This window comes from Chaetura pelagica, unplaced genomic scaffold (genome assembly GCF_000747805.2).
Source record: "Chaetura pelagica isolate M959 unplaced genomic scaffold, ChaPel_1.0 scaffold364, whole genome shotgun sequence".
Lineage (NCBI taxonomy): Eukaryota > Metazoa > Chordata > Aves > Apodiformes > Apodidae > Chaetura > Chaetura pelagica.
The window spans coordinates 3,457,841-3,481,702 of NW_009953089.1; the positions used below are offsets into that span (position 1 = coordinate 3,457,841).

The 23,862-nt window shown below is 38.3% G+C and overlaps 1 protein-coding gene across 2 annotated transcripts in view; it reads left to right on the forward strand.

The window, feature by feature from the left end:
• Positions 1 to 23,862, forward strand: part of IARS (isoleucyl-tRNA synthetase) — a 105,074-nt gene that overhangs the window by 99 nt on the left and 81,113 nt on the right. Inside the window, exons 1-9 of one of the 2 annotated variants that reach the window (XM_009997019.1) lie at positions 1 to 14; positions 512 to 686; positions 1,146 to 1,265; positions 4,104 to 4,186; positions 12,695 to 12,812; positions 15,510 to 15,657; positions 17,537 to 17,624; positions 21,667 to 21,727; positions 23,264 to 23,359. The exon at positions 1 to 14 is cut by the window's left edge and continues 99 nt beyond it. In XM_009997019.1, coding sequence (XP_009995321.1) covers positions 1 to 14; positions 512 to 686; positions 1,146 to 1,265; positions 4,104 to 4,186; positions 12,695 to 12,812; positions 15,510 to 15,657; positions 17,537 to 17,624; positions 21,667 to 21,727; positions 23,264 to 23,359 — 903 coding nt within the window. The remainder of the gene's footprint in view (positions 15 to 511; positions 687 to 1,145; positions 1,266 to 4,103; positions 4,187 to 12,694; positions 12,813 to 15,509; positions 15,658 to 17,536; positions 17,625 to 21,666; positions 21,728 to 23,263; positions 23,360 to 23,862) is intronic. The other variant, XM_009997020.1, reaches the window with a different exon arrangement.

The window sequence follows — 23,862 nt, forward strand, 5'->3', positions numbered from 1 at the left end:
ATCTGCCAAAAGCTGTAGCAACTGTTTGTGACAGTACAGGGTTGGCTGAGCTATAATTACCTTTTATTTTGGTTTTCTTTTTGTCTGGGTTCTGTAGCAGCAGCTGCTCCCTTTGCAGATATCAGGCTGGGCTAGTGTTCAGTTACCTTTTGTATTTCACTTTGTGAAGAAACACCAGTGTACAAACAACAGTAATAAACTCCTCATTTCTTGCTTGGTGGGTTTATAAAAGAAATCAGCAGGTAAGGTAGGACAGCTCTTTCCTGTGTCTGCCAGCTGTGAAGCAGCTTGCTGGTACTTCCAGGAGTAATCTTGGTAGAACCAGCAGTCAGTGGGGACTGAATGAGTTGAAGTGTTCCCTTTAGTCTCACTGCCAACATGATGCCTGTGCTGACTGATAATGGAAGAGGAAGTAATTAATATTGTCCTAGCAAGACATAAGAAGCATGTATATGAGAAATGTACTTATCCTGTTTAAAGATTTGATGCTCATTTTTTATTTAATTAAGAGTGTTGTCTTGTATTGTAGGTTCAACTTCTATGATGGCCCTCCATTTGCTACTGGGCTTCCACACTATGGCCATATTCTTGCAGGAACCATTAAAGATATAGTAACCAGATTTGCTCATCAGAGTGGTTTTCATGTTGACAGAAGATTTGGCTGGGATTGCCATGGCTTACCTGTGGTATGTGTAATAAATCTGCCTACAGATACTGCTGTTGGTTCCTCTTTCCATGTTGTTATCCCTGATTTTTCTGGCTCTTATGCCTTGGTTGCTAAAAAAGAAATTGAAGTTCTTTGTCCAGTGTGTTCTTCTGGCTTTTGCATGTGTGGTGGCTTCAGGTGCTTCCTGCTGGTCACCTGCCCTTCTGGTAGCACTTTGTTCATAAACGTGTATTTATTTGGTATGTATTTCAGAAAACTTTTTTATTTAAAGGTAGTAAAGAAACAATCACATCAGGGTTATCCTTGAAAACACCTGCTTAGTTCAGGTGCAGTACTCGAGGAAACTGCAGAAGGATCAAGGAGGCTCTTTAGTCTCATCAGAATGCGTAGAATATATACATCAGCTATCCAGTGAAATCCTGAAAGCTTCTGGTGTGACAGCACAGGTTTTCTGTCTGGTTATTTTCCATGCTCCCAGGAATATGAGATTGACAAGACTCTGGGCATCAGAGGACCAGAGGATGTGGCAAAAATGGGGATTGAAGCCTATAACAACCAGTGCAGGGGCATTGTCATGAGGTACGCCAAGGAGTGGGAGGTAAGTGAAGGCTCAGGGCAAGTGCTGCTCCACATTCCTAATTGTATGTGTGCAGGAGTTTTTTCAGCTGAGGACAACTTCATCCTTCTGTTTGATGATGTGCATAAATCTTGTGTCTTTAGCTGGTGAGTTACTCACTGGTGATCCTGACGGAGGAGCAAAAAGAACAACGTTGTGGCTCAGCACAGGGAGATTGCTGTGATATCAGTAGGTTACTTTAAGGTAACCTGGAGCTCAAACTGACTAACTAGATGCACTGAACAGCTAATAGAGACATTGAACAAGTTCTCTTTGTGTCTTACAGAGAAAATGGAATCTAAGCTCTGACTTTGATTTTCCAACAGAACCAATATGCCCACTAACCTCCCTGTTTTTCTGGCATTCCCCCCCCCTTTCAGTTTTTTCATTGCCAAAGTGTAGGGCTCTAGCTTGTGTTTCTGGAACACCAGAAATTCTACCACCAGATTTTGTGTCAGAATAGGTGTGGTAAACCCTCAGTGTTCCTAGAAAACATTGGTCTAAACTTTGCATCCTATGGATCAAATGACAGGGAGATCATAGGTCTGTGCAGGCCCCTGGGGTTGGGGAACTGTTTCAAGGAGGGGGGCTAGAGATCTCAAGAGAAGTACAAGGTTTTATTTCTAACTGAATAATATTAATCCTATGAATGAACCTAGTGCTTCGTTTTTTTTGTCCTTAGCTCTGTGTCCATAACAAAGTACATTTAGCCTGGCATTTTGTATTTGCTGTCAGTCTGATCTGTCTGTGAAGTGATGACTCTTCTCTGCAGCTTCCTAGAGCTGAGGAGGGCCTGGGTGCTTTCCTAGCTCTGCCCTGTGTTACAGTGACAGCATGCAGTAGCAAATGCCAAAGGAAAAATGGAAGAACAAGCCGTATGTTTTAGCCTTTGTGCCATAAGGCTTTTTCAGGCCTTATTTTTCCCCCCTTTAGTTTATAATCACTAACATTTTCCTCCTCATTAGTTTCTCTAGCAACAGTTTGAATCTAGGTATAGTGATGACCTCTAAACAGTCTGTGTCAGGCCATTCTACAAATAGTCTGATGAACCAGAGTTGTTCTATAATATTGCTTCCAGTAAACCTTTAGCTTACCATCACTTGTTTATTTTTTCTAGGCAGAATAGTCCTAATTCTTTCATTTTTCCTCATGCTGAAGATTTTTTACCTCGTTGGAATCCCCTGTATATTCTCTAGTTCTGCTAGATTCCTTTTGATTGAAATAGCAGTTTCTTATTTGAGCATCACTTGTCTCTTGCCCTTGGGAACATTTTGAAGTTATGGCCAGTATCCAAAGAAACTACAGCTGCCTTTATTAGAGTAACTGTGGCTGAAATCTAAGCAAGGGGCTTAGATGAAAAGCACAGAGTTTGTTTTTTCAAATATGCAATTATTCATCTATACTCTGAAATTCTATATTTCAAAAGTATCATAAATGATTAATTGTTGCTTTTCGAAATAGAAAGATTCTTTCTGGTTCCCATTTTGTTTTCCATAGTTGTTCCTTTTAACTTGCTGTGTCTTCAGCAACTGGTATTTTTGCAGTGCTGATTAGTCCAAACAGTCTCTTGGGTGGTAAATGGATTTTGTGTTTTGTTTTGTGCATAAGCTTGTGCATGTATGTGTGTGTATTTCTACACACAAACATAGTTTACTAGTTAAAATAATTAAATTCATCTAACTACCTTGTTTTTTTATTTGGCTGGTAACAAATTAAAATCTTTTGGGTAGTGTCAGGAGAAGAATTCCCAACATTCCTATTGGAAGTAGTGTTTATTTTCTGTCTGGAGTGGCTACCAAGTGTTTGAACCTTATGAAAAAAATATAAAAGGTTCCTGGCATGTGAAACATCTTTCAGTGCTGAGATCACACATAATACTCTGACTTTGTGGATCCTGATGGTAATCAGTCCTAGGCTTTGGATCTTACAGTGGAATGTCAGAACCAGAACTGTTCTATTTCAGGAACTCAGGTGTTACGTGAAAATATTGGAGGTAAGAGAATTAATTTGCCTTGTTTCCACTTTATTAGTTTGACATTCACCATAGTCTGTGTCTAACAGTGCCAGGACAGGTGTCTCTGGGCTTGGTTATTTGCAGAGCTGGAGGTTCTGGAAGCTGTGAAATTAGCAAGAGGGTCCTTGTCCAAGTGAATCCCATAGCTGGCTCATTAGTCATTGGTTTTCATATTCTGTGCCAATGGATGTGACCATAATCTATCCTGAGACAGGGTCTAGCACCTGTCAGTCTTGTGGTCTTTGCCAGCCCTGTCGTAGCTTTGGGAAGTCAAATAAGGCAACTGGCCCTGAAATAGTTTTGATAACTTCTTGTGACATATCAGTTTCTCTCAGCATTTCTTGGTCTTCAAATTACATCATGTTTTCATATAACTGAAAGCCGATAGGCCGTGTGTTCTGGATTTTTACTGTCTCTGAAATGAGTAGTTTTAAAAATAGAAGCAAGACCACTGTAACCAAAAGCAATTTGCAGGCATTTGAACCTCAGCTGAACCTTGAATGATCAACCATTTCTATTTGATGAATGATCCACCATTTCAGTTGAGAAGTTTTGAACATGTTTGCCTGTTGTTTGACCTTGGTTCTAAACAGTTATGTTCATGCTTTCATTCTTTGCTTATTTTTGCCTGTTTAAATACAGTGTCTGGAGCTACTGTCATGCTAAAATATTTCATAGATGTTCTACTGACATGGGACAAACACTACACTTAAAGATCAAGTTGTTTTGCATAATAAATACTGGAAATGTGTCATGAGCTTTAATGTTAGGATGCCTTTCAATCTATGTGTTTTGTTTCTTAACAGTTCAACGTGACCAGATTAGGACGCTGGATTGATTTTAAAAATGACTATAAAACTCTTTATCCTGAATTCATGGAGTCTGTGTGGTAAGTTACTACCCTGCATATGTACTTTAGGAATTTGAAATGTGAAGACTTCCAATTATTGCAAACATTTATTGGTCCATGCATCAGTGGAACTGTTTTGAAACATGCCAAATTCAGATAAAGAGCAGGCAGTGTAATTAAGGTAATATGAAGTGTCTTGATGTCAAAGGGAGGGAATTAATTAACCTACTTTTCTTATTCAGGATAGTAGGGTTTTCAAAAATAAGGTACAACAGTCCTGCTTTTATTGAGTCCTTAAACCTTACTGCTCCATGTGAATTTAAAAGCAATTCTGAAGATCTACTAATTATTCCTTTCTTGGTTTAGAAAATTACATTATTTCTCTACATTCTTGATGTTCTCCACACTGTCACTGCAAGTGGGAAACTATCCAAACTCCTTTTACTTCTAAAACTTTTCCTAAAGCCTGAAATTAGAGGCTGGGAATCTGCTGTTGTCTTTTTCTTGGCAGCATAGTTTGACAACTGTCTTGGACTCCTGGTGCAAAGCCAAGTAAAGTTAGGGCATTTTGGCAATGTATTCAGGGTGTCTGTTGGGAGTCCCAAAAGACAAGACAACCTTATAGGTTAAGGATAATAAAATTGACCTAAAAGGGTGAAGAAAAGGCAATGTTGAGTCTTTTGGGTATATGCTGACAAAAAGCCAGGAAAAAGCAAATTGTATGCATATCACAGTATTATTGATGTTCTTTAATATTAGTTTTGCTAGTAACTTTTAATTGGATAGTTATGTATAGTTAAGATAAAGGTTTGACACAACCTTTAGTTGATTCTGAAACTATTGCAGAGGGCTGAAGTGCCAGTGAGTTTTCAATAAGCATTGAAAAGATGATGGGAAGGGAACAGGTGTTTAACTTAGCCGAAGAAACCTTACATGATGATAAAGTTAAGACTGACAAGAAACTTTCCTTTTCTAAGTCATAAAAATACTTAGTGGCAACTTAAATCCTGTTTAACTAGCATCTTCCAAGGACCATGTAAAAAACAAACTGGCTGCAGGGTCTCTCTCAACAGCCCTAGCCTTTCCTGGTGTGTTGTTGTTTGCTTGTTTGTTTTTCCCCTTTGAAAGAAAACCCCTAGTCTGTCACCTGCCTTGCAGAGGTTACCTCCTCTAATGCTTGCTTTAGATTCAGACTCTAAAATACTGACTTTGGATCTGAAATCTCTGGTATGAAATTTTAGGAACTACATAAGCAGACAGCTTCTTAGTTTCATTCTTTTTTTTGCTTCCTGATGTTATTAATTTTCTGTGTAGTCGTGTAATATATTTTTTTTAAGTCTGCTTTTAAAAAAATTGTTTCCTGGAAGGTCTTCCAAGTCTTGGAGAGGCAGGTGAGAATGCCTGTGCCAGCTTGCTCTTGCAGTGGAACAGGAGGTGGAAGGACCAGTGTTTGCATAGAGTGGGTGGAGGAGGGGACTGGGAAAGGAATGCAGGATGCCTGTTCCGAGACTAAGGGAGATGGTGCTTAAAGAGAGCACTGTCACTGCAAGTGCTGTGCTGCTTCTCACAGGATCATGTACAGTTTTCCAAAAAACCCACCTCAGATCATTACCTGGGCAATCATTAAACTGAAAATTTTATACTGAAGTTACATTTTATGTCCCTTAGAAGCGTTCATTTGAATAGTAGGTTTTGGTGTGCTTTTCAGTATTTTTTATTTTTAAATAAAACTTTATTTTTTTAAATTCAATTTAAAAAAATTTAAAACTTTACTGTCCAGTACAGAAGAAAAATGCAAATTAATTTCTGCATTGTCTGTTACCTGGTGACCATATAGGCCTGTCCAGTGTTTTTAGCTTTTTTTGAGGTGTTTTTTTGTTTCTTTTGTTCTGTTTGTGGAAGTAAAATGCTGCTCTTAAGTCCAGAAGAAAAATATGATGATAATAATGACAATGAGCATGGCACTTTGTGGTTAAAATACACTAAGAATTTGGTCTTTAGTCTTTTGACCAGATAAACTTAGCTGTGTAGGGGTTTGATTTGGTGTGGAGTTGTTTGGGTTTTTTTGTTGTGATTTGTTTGGTTTGATTTTTTTGCCTCTAGCTTTTCTTGAGTCTTGCAGTTTTAGGGTGATCTCAACTGGAATTTCTAGCTTTCTGTGAAACGTGATGTTTTCATTCATGGTGTTTATGCTGAGTTTAGTGAGCTAATACTTGTAATAAATGTTGTTTGCACTACTGGCTGATTTTATCCAAATCATTTAGACTTCTAATAGTTTGGGATTTGGGCATCAAATATATTTTTTTGTCAATATTATCTGATTTTGTAGGGATACTGTACAAGCTCTGGATGCTAGAGTGCATTCTTTTTATATTGAGTTTGTTGGAAATGGCTGCTTTGTAAGCATTTTGGTGCTGTGCCAGGTGATGGCTGGCAGAGTAGAATGGATTTTCAGCCTGCTAAATCTTGACTTAGAACAAAACTTCATCCAGTGATAAATTTGTGGCATCCTGGCAGATTTTTTGAGGGGAATACTGACTGTTGGTGTCATGAAGTGGTGAATTCTGCACTGCTTCCTTATGTGAAGATAAAGCCAGCTCTTCATGTCTTTAATTAGAAATCCTAGAAGTTCTACAGAATTAGAACATGAATCCATCCTTCAGCTGGCTTGAACCTCAATGAAAAAAATACCCCTCTTTGAAAAAAGTACCATGAGAATGATGTTCTTGAGCTGGCACGGAACAAACATGCAATGTATTCTTGCTTGGCTTTTTATGTACAGCTCATGAGCTGGAGGCAGTGAAATTGAGAGCAGTTAGATGGGATCTAAGCTTTTTACTGATCTGCATTTGGTCTGAAAGAGGTAGATGAGCTTTGGGGAAAAAAAAACAGTGAATTGTTGTCTTCGCTGCTGGCTTATTGCGCAGTTCGCAGGCCGGCTGCGAGTTTGCACCTCAAGAACAGTGCTCCGTGATGGCTGAGGAAACTAAAGCGCTGAGGTGAGGAGGGGAATAATAGCTCTGGGGTCACAGCTGTGACATGTTTCTGAGTCTGGTGATGAGGGGTTTTAATTGCCTCCTTGGCACAAGGTTGAGTCACGCAGCTTCCTGTCTCCACCTAATGGCTACATCAGCAATTGCAGACTGAGCGGAATCCAATTTTAAAACCGTTGGAAAGCTGTGTGTTTTGAGAGACTTGCTTGTATGATGAGAAACTGCAGGTGGTAGAAACACTTCTTGGCTGCTTCTCTCCCCTGAGAATATACTCTTGAGTCCTTTTGTGGTAACACTAGGTAGTGGCTGGGGGAGAAAGGGATACATTCCTAGTTACTGTAAAAAATTGGTACTTCATATGTTTGAGATCATGCCTGTGTGTTGGAAACTGCTCTGTTTGCTGTAAAAATGCAGTATGGAGCTCTCTTTGGAGATCAGGCCTTGAATACATGTCTATTTTCCCTCCACTGGACCCATCTTGGTTGCTCCAGCTTCAGTTTTCATTTTAGGTTTGTTTCTAGGAGTGGACCCCTCCATCCTTCCTTACCAGCTGTGGCCTTCAGCCTTGGAGCCTGGCCCTTCAGTGTTCTGTGGTATTTCAGGCTCAGGGTGTCACCATAGTCTTTCTGTGGCTCCTCTTCTGAAGCTGAAGAGGCTGTAGGTAGCTCCTGGAACTGGAACATTTGCCTTGAGTTGCCTGATTCCCTGTGTGCACCTTTGCTTTCATTTTCAGGATGAGCTCTTTCACTGATGTTGGTGTTCTGCTTTACCCTTTTCAGTCAGAAGGTGAATGGGGGCCTCCTATGGAGAGGAGGACTTGTTTGTTGTGGGTTTTTTTTTTCTGTGTAAGCAGTAAAAGTTGTTTTCTGACTTAATTTTCTTTCCTACATATGGAGGTTATCCAGCACTAAAGAAGAATGATTTCAGAACAGGCCTCTGGGTCCTAATAGGAATAATCACTCTGGTATTTTGTGTATTCCATTACTTTTCCAGGGTTACTAGAGAGATAATATTTTGTAAGAAATCTATTCATTTTTCTACTAGCTTTCTGCCTTTTGTCCTCATACTTTTATTTCTTTGGTGCATATAGGGCTCTAGTCCTCATATTATTACCATTCAGATGCTTGCTGTTTTATGTCTTTACTTGTATTTTGAAGGAGGAATACACTTACCTCCTACTTAGCTGAATAGTCCTGGGGGTAAGTCTAGTTTTAGTTATTTGTTTTTTCTGCTTTATGGTTATTTTACACTTCTGGCGTGATCCAGAATAATTCAACACACTGATCCAAAGATTACATCCAGAAATCCCCTTATTTTTACTAGTTGAGGGCTTCAAGGGTACCCCTGGAGCACAGTAATTTCTATATGCTGGGATTTAAAGCTTTCACTGGTATATTGTTTAAATATTGTAGGAATATTGTTTGACCATAAGTCTTGACAACTTCAGTACTAATGACTCCTGTGCCCCAGAACAAATGTTTTTCCTATCTTTCTTATAAAGCTGTTTTTCAAATATGCTATTTTAAAGACATGTTTTCTGTGTTTGCTATTGGACTTAAGGTTCCTCTTATATTTAAGCTTTTCTGACTCATGCCCAGTGTTTTCTGAGTACTGTTTTTTCTTCTTTTTTCTATTTTTTTATCCCTGTGTTTCTGCTTTTGATCATTGCTTTCTTTATTTCCTCTTGTCTTTCAAGCATTGCTTATAAGTCACAAGAGAACCTTTTTTCTGAGAAATCTCTGCTGCTTATGATGCTGTCTGTATGCAGTCTGCTTACTGAACTGTGTAGGTGACATGGCTTCTTACATAGTGAGATGTTTGTGATTTTTTTGTTGTTGTTGTTAAGTCTACAGAGGCTGTTAACTTGTCAGTTTATCTTGACATGAACTGGGGCACACAGGAATAATTTTGTTCCTCACCTTGACTGCCATGGGTGTGTTGAAATCATGTGCTTCTAGGTCCTGCTGCTGTGAAGTTTTGCCCACCTGACTTTGTCTTTGCCAGTAACTGAATTTACAGTTACTTGGATTGTTTTTTCTTAATAAAAAGAAGAAGGTAGAGCTCTTTATATGAGCTTGAAAGTCATTTCTCAATACTAGTAATGAGTACTTTAACTTTCTGGAAGGCTGGGAGTTTCCAGACTCTTAGAAAACCCTTATCTTCTGAATCATTGCAAACAGAACCACTTGATCACTTGAAATCACTTGATTCCCTAAATAAATTACATTCAGAACTTGAGAACTTCTCTCCCATATGAAGTGCATGTATGTGCTTGAAGAGGGGAAACTTGATTTTTGCATCTGTTGGAGGGATGCTGGATCTGCTGTGCAAATCTGGATCTGCTGTGGGATGTTGGATTTTGTGGGGGATGCCAAGGGTATTTTGAGCATTGCATTGGCTTATTTTGTGGAAGCAAAAACTCCCTTTGTAGGAGTTTGGTTATCCCCATGTGGTGTTTGCAGCGTGTATGTGACTTGGATCAACAAATGTTGTAGCTAAATTCAAATTTCTTGCAAGTTATGCCTATGGAGAGAGTAACTCAGTCTTGGTTACTGGTTGGGCTTGAACCAGTTGTATCATCCCCATGTGGCACTTAAGGAGCAACAGATATGTGTTTTAAGTTTGTGTTGTGCTTTTTAAAAGCTAAAGGTACCTGCACCTTTGGGACCAGATTCTCTGTTAACAAGTCGCTGGAATATCTTCTGTCTAACCATTTTTCTTGAGTAAAGGAAACAAATACGTAAGTGCTGTTCCAACAGCCAAGAGGATGCAAACTGAATTTATTTACATTTGAGGAGAAATGTAGCAAAATATGAGGAGGAAGGTTCTATTTCTAGCTTCTGTGAGTAAAGTTTTTCCTTTTGTTATAGAAGAGAGCTCTGTGGTTTTGTTAGCTTATTCTTTTTCAGAAAGGACTGCTGTTGCATTTGTCTTACAAACCTAGAGCCCCTTTCTTGCTGATTGTCAACATTTTGCAAACATAAGGGTTAAAACGTTTCATAGGTTATTGTACAAAATATCATGTGTTGAATTTTTAAGCAAGATATGATACATGTAAATGACTCTTGCTGTTAGAACTAGGTTCATCTTTAACAGTTGCTTTGTTTTGGGTGGGCTGATAACAGTTTTTTGTAGTGATAATGAGGAATATTGAATCAAACAGCAGCCTTGGCTCAATCATAATTCTACTTACTATGTTTGAAATGCTGTCTGAGAATAGAAGTTGTGATAAACTACTAGTAAGTAGTTGTCATGAACTGTAATGTGAGCTCTGAAGACTGATGCGGTTTGAAGCTCAGCAGTGGAACAACTGGGGAGCACTTGGTTTGCAACAGGGCGGAATTACCACAAGAGGGAGATGCTGGCTTGTTTTTTTTTAAATTGACAGCTTCATCTAGTGTTCACCTTTCCTCAAGTTTACTGTTATATTTACAGCTGAATTAAATATTCAGTGTTTTCTGAGTAGTTTTCTTCTGTGGTGTTAGTAGGCAGTGTTCTTTAGAAAGCAGAGATAAAGTGGAGCTTTTTCTATAGATATTTTAGTTAACTGGTTTTGAAAGGCAAGTAGAACACCTTCAGTAGAAATGCTGTCACTCGTCATGGTTTGCATTAATTATGCTCTGGAATGGTAAGCATACATTTAAACAACCCATCATATTTTAAAACTTGCATGAAAACTTCTTCGGTTAGGCAGCTCCAATGTATATGCTTTCAGCTGATGTAACTATTCACAAATCCCTTTGAATAAAAGACTGACATTTATGCAAGTTGATACAGTCTCTGTTGTAAAACAGATGCACTCACTGCTGGGTTTTGAATTCAGTTTAGGGGTCAGGCAGATGCAACTTGCCTGTGGGTGACATTTGTTACTTCAGGTTCCTTTGGGGTTGTGTGTGAAAGGTAAGACACCTTCATCAGAGGGCACAACTGTGAAAGACCTTTGGGTTTGGCTCCTTTGTGGCAGAACTTGGTGCTGCTCAGGGTCTCAGCCTTGATCCATCTTAGATATCCATCTTTATTTTTCCTGATGTTAGTGACCACTTGTAGGAAATTTTGGACCTTAGTAGTGACCCATCAGTGAATCTGAGTGGACTTCATGTCTTCTCCATATGACAGTCTGTATTTTCTCCAACTGTCTGATCAGCAGGATAATAATAATTCTGATGAAGATACCTTGTGACTACCATGACAAGCCAGTGCATATGTTTTGATGTTCTTGTTTCAGGCTGCAGATAGAAATCAGTACAATCATCTACTTGCATTTTGTCTTATAGATTAAGATTTCAAATACAGAAGGCAAGACACTGACTTAAGTACAGGTATACATTCTCAAGCACAAAATGACAGCCTGCAGAAAAAAGTACTGCTTGCCAGGATGAGGTTGGTTGCTTAGCAATGAGCTATTTATCTGGAAAGGAACTCAGAAAAGTGATCCAGATGGTTTGAAAATATAGTTTGAGTAAAGGAGTTTTTTAAGTCGGCAGTGTTTAACAGTTTAGATGTGGAATTTAAAATTACCAGACTCTGCAGAAACTGATTTTTCAGTTGGATTTGGCATGATTATTTAAGGTTTGCCTCCTTCTGCCTTTACTTTTAAGGTAGTTAACCTGCAGACTATACCACTGAGCATGCAAGTCAGTGAGACCTGATAAGCTGATAAATGTTGATGATCCTTTGGCAAACCCAGCCAGTATTCAGGAACAAAGAAACATAGGGTTTTGTTCATCATGTGGACACTTGATGTGCTGTTATATGAAGTATATTTCTCTTCCAGCTTTTGTTGATCTTGAGCATAGAGTCAGTTTGTCATGTTGTAGTATTATCTGCTGTCTTCATGTCAAAAAGCCATAAGGATCCAAATATGCTACAGGCTGTATTGAAGATTTCGTAAGCAGAGTTAAAGCTTGATGTGAGTCTGTGATCAAGGACAGGTACTGAGACCAGAGTGAGATGAGCTCTAATAAAGGAGAGTATTAATGTAAATTCTGGGACCGTAGCAATAAGGTAATAACTTTGCATGGTGAGCTGTGCCCTCTTGTGAAAAACTCTCTTCAGATTATCAGGATTCATTCAAGGTGGGTTGCAGGTATCTCTAGCCTGTATCCATCTCTCTGAAGTAGGACTGGTTGCTGTAGCAGGTGCTTAGTATCATATGATAAGTGAGGAGCTGTGTCACTACCTGTTTTCTCTCTAAATTATGACTGATTTCAGCCTTGTTAATAGTTCAAATTTCAGGTGGTCTTTATGTTCAAGACCTTTGAAAAAGATTAATCAGAAATGCAAATTTGTTTCATTCAAATACTATGTGCTGTGCAGGTAGTGCATGGAAAACCAAGCTGGTAGATTTCTGGTAATTTAAAAAGCAGCCAGAAATAGTTGCAGTATTTTTATCTCTTTCTTTTGGACTTGCAGATAGTGTTTTTAGCTTATGGTTGATTGTTTAAAAAAACTATCATTCAGAATGGCACTCTGGCTAGAGCAGAGCCCCATTTTGCAGTTCATTTGCTAAGTTTGAAACACCAAGTGCTATTCAGTGTTCATTGTTCACTTCCAGGTGGGTTTTCAAGCAGCTGTATGACAAAGGATTGGTGTACAGAGGTGTTAAGGTCATGCCTTTTTCAACTGCATGCAACACCCCACTGTCAAACTTTGAGTCCCATCAGAATTACAAGGTAAGTCAGTTTGCTGCAATCATGTTTCTCTTTTGTCCTCAGTTTGGATTTGGAAAGCTTTAGTATTTTTTGCATGTTGATACATAAGCATATTATTACACTCCAAATTGATAATAAAAATGTAGGTATATGGGTTAGTTTTTATTATATATTTGCTATATTTGTTTGGATTGCTTGATCTCAGCCTTCTTCCCTGTTCTTTTTGGTTACTTCTTATAGAGGTATAAAGTACATACTTTGTTTTATTCTGGTAAATTACTAACTTGGTCTCTCAGGATGAGTATTGCTCTGGGTTGGTCTTTTATGGTAAATACCTAGAGAGAAGCTGCAGCTGCCCCTGTCTGTGCAGATCTGAGAAGGGGAAGGTTCTTAGCAGAGTTGAAATCTTCTGTGAGGGAATTAATAAGAATTGTCAAAGACTGGTTGCAGTGCAGTAGGATAATAGCACTTCTAAGAATCATTAATTTAGATGGAGAAATTCCAAGAAATGTTTAACGTAATACAATGCATGGCATACTATGTTTTGTAAGATCTTCCTTCAGAAAGAAATTAGTAGATAGAATAGGTGCAGCTTCTCATTTGCAATAAACCTGTGTTCACGTATGTGAAGACAGAACTTCAATCCCAGTTTTCCATGTTTTGTGCTAGTTTGTGGACAGAGGTTTTGTATCCTTTCCTATCCCTATCCAGGCCTCAATATCCTCATAGCATAAGTTTTTCACTTATGTTGTTACAGCCGAGAGTTAGGAAGGATTGTACATATGGTCTTTTTTACATCTTGCCTAAAAAGGGCCTATTTGCTGCCCAAAAATAGTGGTTTTAAAGCAAATGTGTAGGTGGACTTGTAGTTCCACACAGTCCACAAATACCAGAGCTTTCAATATTACTGAGTGTATTGAAGAATAAAGGTTTTGTGATTTAAGAAAATGAGACCTGCAAAGAGGTCTCAATATTTGTGACTGTCTGACAACTGAAATAAATACTTTACTCATACTTATCAACGTGATATTTCATATAGGCTTGGATTAATGAGCTTTCTTTAGAACAAAGACAGTGGGTGTTTGTTTTGTGCTTGTCCCTTTTCCACAGAGCAAAACTCCTTTCTCTTACTGAGTCTTAATGAAATATTTAGATGCTATTTTGTCTCTAGAACCAGTAGAGTGTGTGTGTGGGGTGTGCTGTTTTGCCACTTCATGCAAAGATTATCTTTTTATTGGCTAGAGATGTTATTTGGAGACTGAAATGTTGAGGGTCTGTCAGCTGACGTGATTGATTCTTGGCAAAACCAGTCATTTCTGGCTGTAAGGCAGCTGTTACATTTCTCACTGTGGGAAGCAGGCTTTGGCTTCTGCTTATCCATCCTGTGAGAATCAGGACACGCATCATGAGAAACGGGACAACAAGAACCATGTTTAGAAACTGAGGTATCTAATGAACACTTGAGGAAACTATGTCAGCAGCTGGAATTATAACTGAAGCAGTGATCTCTTCGTATGAAAGCAGGCATAATGCTGTAAGCAGATGAGACATCATGCAGTGCCATTTCTTGGCAGCCTGGATGTTATTTTTAATGGCTTACCAGTTGTTTTTATCTAGCTGGTCAGTTGAGTGCTTCAGAAAGGGAAGTGACTAGCCTGCAGAGCTGTTTAATGGTTGGTACAGACTGAGCTGCAGCTCCAGCTTGATCTGTGCGTGGTATCGAGCCTGGCTCCAGAGTTATGCAATATTTGTTTTACCATTGACTGCGCCAGATGTTCATAGAAAATTCCCTCTGGAGCAGCCCTGAGCTCAGACAGAAATTGCTTCCTGTCCCATGATGCTGTTAACTGTTCCATGATGCTGGATGGAAACCAGAGAGCTTTGATTTAGATGTGATGAGGGTGCGGGACCTATTCATGTATTTGGGGCCTATGTGCATGGCACCCTTTTTTGTTTGGCATTTAAAATTAATACTGAAAATGTCACATTTGCAAGATTAGACTTGCTTTTTTAGACTCCTTTTCATAAAATTTGAAGTGACTGAGTAAGATTGTACTTGTCTGAAAGAAGAAACCTCTTCTCAGGGGATTCTTCTGATTCATTTGAAGGTGAAGTTTTATAGAGTAGCTGAAAAAGGTCTCATTCTCTCAGATTTTTTTTAGTACTTAAATTTTGTTGTACTTAAATTTTTAAGTGCCCAATTTTTTCCCCTTGTTAACAACATCATCTTAATAAGAGATTGAATTTTTTTAAGTGATGGCTATTTTTCCTGTTACATGACTCTAGAGAAAAAGGTGGAAAAGGCTTGGTGCAGCAATATTGGAGAAACTGCTGTTTTTCTTGACAGTTGAAATTGATTGTCAACTTTTAAAATGGGATTAGAAGAGGTACCCAAGGGAACTGACACTGGGCTCTCTTTGGTGTTTCGGCAGCCAATTCCCAAAAATCTCACTGCTAATCTGAATTTTTAACCCTGTGGCTTTGTTGGAGTGACAGTTTGCACTGGTACAGTGGAGGAACATTGTGACTGGTGTTGTCTTCAGACCTTCTTATGCTGCCACTTCCTACCACTGGAATAATGAAGTAGGCAAGCTGCAAGGTGGGGTGTGGTGGATTGCAGTGATAGTTGTTAAACTTGTATTTTCTCACTAATGCATTCAGTAATCATTTTCCCACCTCCCTCTCTTTTTCCCCTTTTGATTTAATCTTGTTTTTAAGGACGTTCAAGATCCTTCAGTGATTGTGAGCTTCCCACTGGAAGAGGATGCAAGTGTTTCTCTTGTTGCTTGGACCACTACTCCTTGGACCTTGCCTAGTAATTTGGCCCTTTGCGTTAATCCGGAGTTGCAATATGTGAAATTGAGAGGCAAGTGTTAACTGAAGGTGGCATACAATGAACACTTCTGTCTTTAGTGTTTGTGAATGTGTAATTATGTTTTGTATGGTAGACAGTTTTATGCTAAAACTGTAGCACTTTGCTGGGGTTGGATCAGTATTACTATGAAGGATGAGATTTACTTCCTTTGTGGCTGATTATTTCCAGCTGCTGTGCTCTTTCCATTTGACATGCAGTGTGGGGACATTTCCTAAAAAATATGGATACCTGAAACACAGAACAAGAGCAAATGTTTTATCTGTGTTTTTAGAGACTCTCTGTATTTAAGAGTCAGAGAGGGAAGTGTGACTGGGTGTCCCTAGCTTTTTTTCTTCCCTCCTTTTCTGGGGCTCAGACTTATGAGCAGGTTACTGCTACATGACAGCTAAGGTGCAGTAACTGAACATTTTTGTACTCAACCTGTAACAAACCCAAGATGGCACATTCTAGTCTCAGCCTGACTGAAGTGTGCTTCTTTAGCACAAGAGCAAGGCAAGGTACATTCTGTGTTTTTCAATGTAAGAGTTTGTTTGACCCCTGTGCCTTGGCTTATTCGTGGACCAGTTTGTTGTATCTGGCTAAACAAGTTGACTAGGAGGTGAAGTCTTCATGAGAACACCCAGCACTTCAGGAATTACAGGGAACAGACCATGGAGGGTGCCTAAATAACACAGACTGCTGCTTTTCTCATTACTGCTTCAAATAGTTCTCCAAGGTTTGCAGTTCCCTTTTTTTTTCAGTTGGCAATGGAGTATATGATCATGTGTCTTCCTTTTCACTGGGAAATGAAGTTGTTTTTTTCTTGAAATGTAGTCCTCTTTAATTGTATCTTGATCTACAAAACACTTTTTTATTTCTTAAATAAAGCAGTAAGCAGGAATTTGGATAGAAGTGCTTTTTGCATTGCTGTTTTTAGGTTTTCCCAGACTGCTCACCTTTGCTGACTTTTCAGTGTACTGAAAAAAAAAAAAAAGGGTGGGGGATGGAATAAAAGAGATGTTCAAGTTAATGATGGCATTTTAATACAATTTAAAATAAAAAGATATCAGAGGTATGATTTCCAGTTCCAACATAACTAGATAAACCTAATGCCTCCCTAAGGTGATGTTAAACCTAGTAAGTTGCAGAGGCCTTTACAGTGAACTCCAGGTGTTTGGGTTTTGTTCTGACAGAGAACTAAGTATGTTTTCCAAGGCTTTAACATAAACTTGGTTGTCTCAAAAGGAGTTCTTGAGTACTTCCAGAAATAACACCTACACCTGCCAGAGCTGCTGAGATGCTGGGTGTCTACTGACTGCTGGTGGGACAGTGACCCTGACTAAGTTGGTAGGGGAGTAAAACTTGTTGAGGTTAAGAGGTCAGGGTTTGTTTTCTTTTTTGGAGTATAAAATGGGTTTCTTTTGTAATGTTTAACTTTTTATTTGTGTTTACTTCCTTTCAAAAGAAATCCAAGCATAATAGTGATTGGAGTAGTAAATCTCAGAAAGGCAGGATAAAATGCAATTGTTACCATGAATGTCAACTTAATAACATTCATTTTATGTAGCAATCATCCATCTTCCAATTGTTTCCATCTGTTTCAGTTACATATACTGCAACTCTGGAGCAAAAAACAAACCACACTGAACATCAGTGGAATGGGCTTCAGTCCTGTGGTTTCTGTTATAACCAAACTTTTCAGAAGTGTTTGTTAAATGTCTGTAGGGGGAAAAGGTAGCTGAGAACTAGTGGTCGATCAGCAGGAGTATTTTGGGCTGCTTGACAGCTAATAAGGTATCATTTTGCATAAATTGAAATGTTTCATAATGATGCAAATAAGGGTATTAAATTGAGGTTTATGTAACTTTTTTTGTTTTATTTTACATTCTAGATAATGCCACAGGAAAGATTTACATTTTGATGGAATCCAGGCTGATAGCACTGTACAAATCTGACAGTGAATATGAGATACTTGACAGGCAAGTATATAAATTATTACACACTTGTTAACTTCCAGTATTTTTATAAATCAGAAACTAGGTGTTTCAAGGAGTTGGATTTTGCAGTTATCTAAAGCTGGTTTTCCCTGCATGGTGATATTTTTTGTGTATGTCTTACAAAAAAATGTATAGAAGACATAAATTTACTAGGACAAATTAGTCTTGTACTTGAAGCTACAAGTAAAAGAAGAGTTTCATTAGATCATTGCTTTGTGCTGGAAAAAAGAGAAGTTCCTTAGTCTTTCCTATTCCTGTGTGTTTTCCTAGTCAATACTTTCAATTTAAAGTCTCAAGAAACCCTGGACATTGTTCAAATGCTGAACTCTTACTAAAAATTATGTAAATATTTCAAGGCAAATGGACAAAAGGAAAACGATTTGCTTTGGCAAGAAAATACTGCTTCCATGAGATGGTCTACTTAAGTAGCCAGTGGCAGTTAATGCTTTCTGAAGACTGCTTATTCATCTTGGTTTAGTGGAAAAATGATTTATGAAATAAATCAGACTTCTCTTAAATCTTTTGTGTAAACCAGCAACCTGTTCAAGAGGTAAAATGCAACAAATATTTATTTGCTTGCTTTATTCAGTCCTGCATAGTGGGTAAAAAAACACTCAACCAAACCCACCACACAAACAAGAAAAAAAACCCCACACAACACAAAACCATGATAAAAGAAAAGAAATAAAAGACTAGACGTTTTTGGGGGAATGACAACACTTCTTCACTGACATGAGTTATTTTTATTTCAATTTAATTATTTTTTACTGAGTAGTTGAAGGCTTTGCATGTTAAAAACATCTAAAAGAAGGAGGCTATGTCCTATTTCAGCTAAGCAATTACATGTAGTCATTGATCTAGGGGAATATAGAGCTGCAGTGTTTGCTTAAGGTATTGTCTGCTCTGATGCCTCATACTGTGACCATTGAGTACTACTTATTTTGTATTTCTGCATTGATTTTTCCCTCCTCTCCTCCTCCCAGCTGAATTCTCTTCAACTGTCACTTATTCTGTAGCAATTTAAACTGGTACTCAATTGCTGAAGATTTACGGTGCTCTCATTCTTCAGGGTTGATGGAACTGCTGATAATCCAGATTTTTTCCTTCGTTCAGGGTCACCAGTAAAACCATTGAATGTGTCAGCATTGTGGTAGTCTCTGACAGGGACACTACTGGAAGTTTTCTTTCAGTCTGATAGTGAATTTTCCTCTAAGTAGTTGCGTGTCCATGTACATGGGCAGACAGTCACCCAGTTAAAAGATTTGTGTGTGTCAGAATGACATGTCTAAGTGTCAGAAGTCTTACTAATGATAAAGCTTAAATTTATCTGCTTGCTTGCTGTCTAAGCTGGTTAGTCTACCTAAAAACAAACTGTCAGTTATTCTTGACAAATTTGTACTGTCAGTTCTTCAGCACTTCTTCTTAGAAACTGTTCATTTGTTTAAAGTTGGGTCAGGTTGCTATGCCAGGCAGGTTTTTAGATCCATCAGGACTCTGTTTCTCTCTTAAAGTATAGGTACTGTGATCCTTCCCAGACTTTTGAAATGTCTTTGGAGTGTCTCAAAACCAAACTTTTTACCAAAACCACTCTTTTATTAAATAATTTTGAAAACATTACCTTTAAACTTAAAAAAAAAACCAAGGTAGATGTATTACACTTCTTGATGTATTGTCTTTTGGTTCCAATTTTTTTTTAATGGAATGCTGCAAGTTCTGCAGTCTGGTTGCAGTCATTCAGTATCCAGGAATTCACAGAAGGTTTTAGCCTTTTTTTGGTGTGGTGCTTTCATCAGAGTTCTGAAGTACCTGTGCTGTAAGGGGATCATACACAGGTTTCAGGTGTCACTGCTCATGTCCCAGGCTAGTTGTATTGCTACAATCTTTTATTGATTTATTTTTAGCTCTCTGTGCTTGTACATGAGGCTGCTAGCAATTTTTTTTCTCCTTGCAGAGCAGTATATTTTTCGTCTTTGTTTGTTAGGGCTACAGTCTTCTCAAGCTGGTAGCTTTTTTTTTTTTTTTGGGTCGTGATCCAATTTTTGTGTTAAACAAGAAATTATTTCTCAATGTGAAATGTGAGACAACTAGGAGGTAGCTGGTTGTTGAATGGATCTTTTCAAGATTTAGATCTATGAGTATATAAGGTCGTAGAAATGAACTTTCCCATTTCTACTCTTTTTCTTTCTTTAGGTCACTTAAATTCTCAGGCACTTAGGCCCTTTGGGGGGAAATTCATGATACTTGTTATGTGCCAGGTGGCAGGCTGAGGTCAAGGGATGATCTTATTGAAGATTTCCTGTATCTGAAGTAATCTGAACTTCCTAAGGAATCTCAGCCTTCCCAGTCTCCCTCAAACCTGTCTTTCTTCTCTGTCTTCTCAGATGCAGATGGTAGATTTTTTGTGAGAGCAAATGGGATAGAGATGGCAGCCACCTTGTCAGTGAAACATCAGCATCAGCTGCCTCACACCAGTAGGTTGGCCTTGGTGTATTACTCCACTTTTGGCTGCTGAGTGGCTTGTTTCATTTAGCAGTGGTAAATAGGGAATATATGAGCATTTTCCTCCCTCTTTGTTACGTTTCAATCTACTTGCATGTTAAATACTTCATTCATTTACACTGTTTTCCACAGTTGTCTCTGGACAATCCAAAAAAAAAGATCTCTTGAGAGTTAAAGATACTGTAATGATTACTATAATGATTTTAATTGTGGTTGTTATTACTATAACTTAGGTCACAAGAAGGCAGCACCGTATAAATGTTTAGCTTGAAGTTCAGGGCTTTGATAAACCAAGTGTTTCAAATCTTGAAAATCAGTGATCTTCAACCCTTACCTTTCCGTGACTTGTATTACATAAGAATTTAACTCCTTTTTTTCTTTGAAAGCCAGTTCTAGTGCTTCACATCCTGAGTCTGAGCATTGCCACATCTGTGTGGCTGAACACTGGGATGCTTTTCTCTCATCTGATCCCAATTAAGCACCTCAAACATTGCTAAGGCTGTTTGTAATATGAAATACATAAACCATCCCCAAAGCTGCGGCTTAAAATAGAAATGTCTTTTTCTAGTGGATGTTATGTATGTTGAGCTCATGCTCTTTAACTTGGCTCTAAGTGTTGCCTGGGTTCCTTTCTGTGTGATGAAGCAGCTTTGAAGAGTCCCCCACTTTGAAGTAGTGAAGTGTTTTATGATTTGACTTGTTTTGGAAGATGTGGATCAAGAAGGTTACAGGGAAAGACCACAGCTGTGACACATTCAGAGAGCTATTCCATCTATTAGACAAAGTTGTGTTTTAACTAAGCTTTTCCTGAAATGGATGATTTAAGCACTTTGAGGAGAGTTCTGAGTCCCAACCTAATCACCATCTTTGTCAACTATTGTCAGAAGGGTGAAAAGAGTCAGATCTACAGGCTCTACCTCTGTTTTACTTTTCTTGTTTGACTCAGATAACTTCAGTCTGTCCTGTTTGTGTTGGATCTTTCCCTCAGGTGCCTGTGGGGAGTTTGGATGCCTGGGTTTAGAATAAGGAATGAGGCACCCAAGCTTTAAACCCTGCAATACCCTGCATCACAGCCTTCAGTGTGTGTAATATTTAGGTGTTTGGGAACAGTGCTTGTTTAGTTCTGTTGAATGAGGTGAGCAGTAGGGTTAGTTGTTACGAGTATCATACTGAATTAATTTTATCCAGAAGATCTGAGCTCAGATGTACCATAAATAGATTGTTAATAATGTTTAATTCCTGCATTGATTTACAATGATGACTTGATTGAAAGACCTTCAGATACAAGTGTTCCTGTTGACTGTTGGCAGGGGTGCATAAAGACATATTATAGTTTTTGTCTTAAGTCCAAATTGCCAGAGGTGTAGAAATGCAAACTATTGAGAAACTACTTTTTTCTTCCCCTTATGAAATCAAATTCTGTTAGGGATGGGGACAAATGAAGTAGGAAAAAATAGCTTTCCTACCAGCTGACTAATCAATTTTCAAGTTGTTAATTTCTGTTCATGTAAATTCTTCTCCTCAGGTTTCCTGGCATTGCTCTTAAAGGCAAGAGATATAAACCACTCTTTGAATATTTTATTCAGGTAAGATGAACAAGTTTGGTACAGGATACAAATATTAAAATAGAAGCAATTCTTACTATTCATTTTTTATATTAAGAAAATCCTGTGTTCAGTTTGTATTCAAGTATTTCAAAATCCTAGTTGAAAGATTAAAAAATGGAAAATTAACTTTTTTCTGTATTTTTTTTTCCTTTATGTTTGAAATATACCCAAGATTGAAGAGAAACTTCCAATACATGTTAATAAATAGGCAGTATTCTCTCAGCTTTTCATCTGGTGAGCTTCTGTTCTCTGCCTATTGAGTCCACAAATATTGCATTCACAAGAGAGTGACTTTGACCGTGGCGAACAGTGACAGTCATACAGTGTTTTCATTGAAGTGTTAAAAGCTTTTGTTAAAATAACTACCAATACATCTGGTTTTCTGGATGTCCTCCTGTGCAGCATTTAAGCACTGCATAAGTCTAGTGTAGTTAATAGCACCACAGCAGAGTATGTAGCAGTAACACAGGGGGTAAAAACCCTCTATCATATATATGTGTATATTTTTAATTCTGATTAAAAGTAGATTACATTTTTCAAAGAGTTGAAGTGGATTACAGGACTGCTGGACCAGCAGCTGTTCACTCCTGTGAGGGATTTGGTCATTTGTGACTACCATCTGCTCTGAAGCATGTGCTGATATCAGCAAAGGTGAGAAAGCCTCTGTAGGAACCAGGACCTGTTATCTCTAGAGAAAGGTCAAACACATAGCCGAGTCTGAACAACAGGACTGCCGGTGTGGAGGTTTGGAATGGATACATACTTTGAGTCCTGCTGTACTTCTGAGGAGCAGATGTGCATCTGCTTTTTTTTTTTTTTAGAATAGGTACCTTATCTCTAAATATGCCTCTTCAGAACAAGCCAAACCTCATATTTTGTAACACACTTTGGCTGTGAGTGCACTGATTTATTGATTTTTTTTTTTTCAGTACTTTGTTATCAAGGAGTAGAAATTCTCTCTATTTTTCATTATCTACATACTGAACACATGGAAAATTGTCAGATCTTTTGTTGGCAATTATTTCTGTTGTTTGTATGTTGTTGGCTTTTACTTGATATTTACCACCTTTTCATTCTCTGGAGGAAGTAAAGGAAATATATTATTACAGAAGCAAACTTTTTTAAAATTAGAGGGTGTAGTGGACCTACAAAAATGCAAGGAGATTTCTCTGTATGGAATCCCTGTAGTGTTCTTGGTGGCATCCTCACTTAGAGGAGTGCATTGATTTGTAGTCTGTTCAGCAGAGAACTGTGTGAAGATCTGTGGCTTGAAGAGTAATTGATTCTGAGGCCTTCTGGAGAGGTTTAATCCCATTTGTCACTGTTTAAATGAAGTATATACAGCCTTGGTGTCTTAGCTGTGGAAAAGTATTAAATAACCTTAGGAATGTTTTTGTCACTTATTTTGATGCAGTTCTTTACTTGTGCAGGTGGCTGGTGCCTCTTCCATGTTGAGATTTCTGTTTTGCTGTGGGTGTGTGTATATATATATATGAAATCATTTCTGTGTTACAGTGCAAAGACAGAGGTGCCTTTACTGTGGTAGTAGACAGCTACGTGAAGGAGGAGGAAGGCACAGGTGTTGTACATCAGGCCCCCTATTTTGGTGCTGTGAGTATGAACTATGTATCTGTAATGATAAATTTGTTCCAACACACAATGCTTGGCTTTCCAGCTACTGGGGTCTGTCTGACAGGGTGATTATGATATTAAACAAGCCTCCAATTTACTACTTAAAAATGTAAGAATGCCTTTTAGCATTGTATTCTAATGAGTTCTTGCACTCACTAGTGCCCTTTGTGTGCTGGACTGGAGATCTTAGGTGTCCTTTGATTTGGTGGTTATTGTGGTATGTGAAGTCAATTTGCCACTGTGTCTTGGTGTCACTGACCCTAATTTTTCTCAGAGTCTAAATTTACAGCTTTGAGAAGAAATGATCTGTTGCACTAATAGTCAAAACTGGCTTTGTTAAGTGATAATTTTGGATGATAGCAGCAGTTCTGCTCAGCACACTGCCCCTCTTCAGCAGTTCAATGTCCTTATTCATTGGGCTTTTAGAGAATGAAAAAATGCTTTGATTACTTTTGTTCTTTATCCCTTGGTGTAAAAGGATT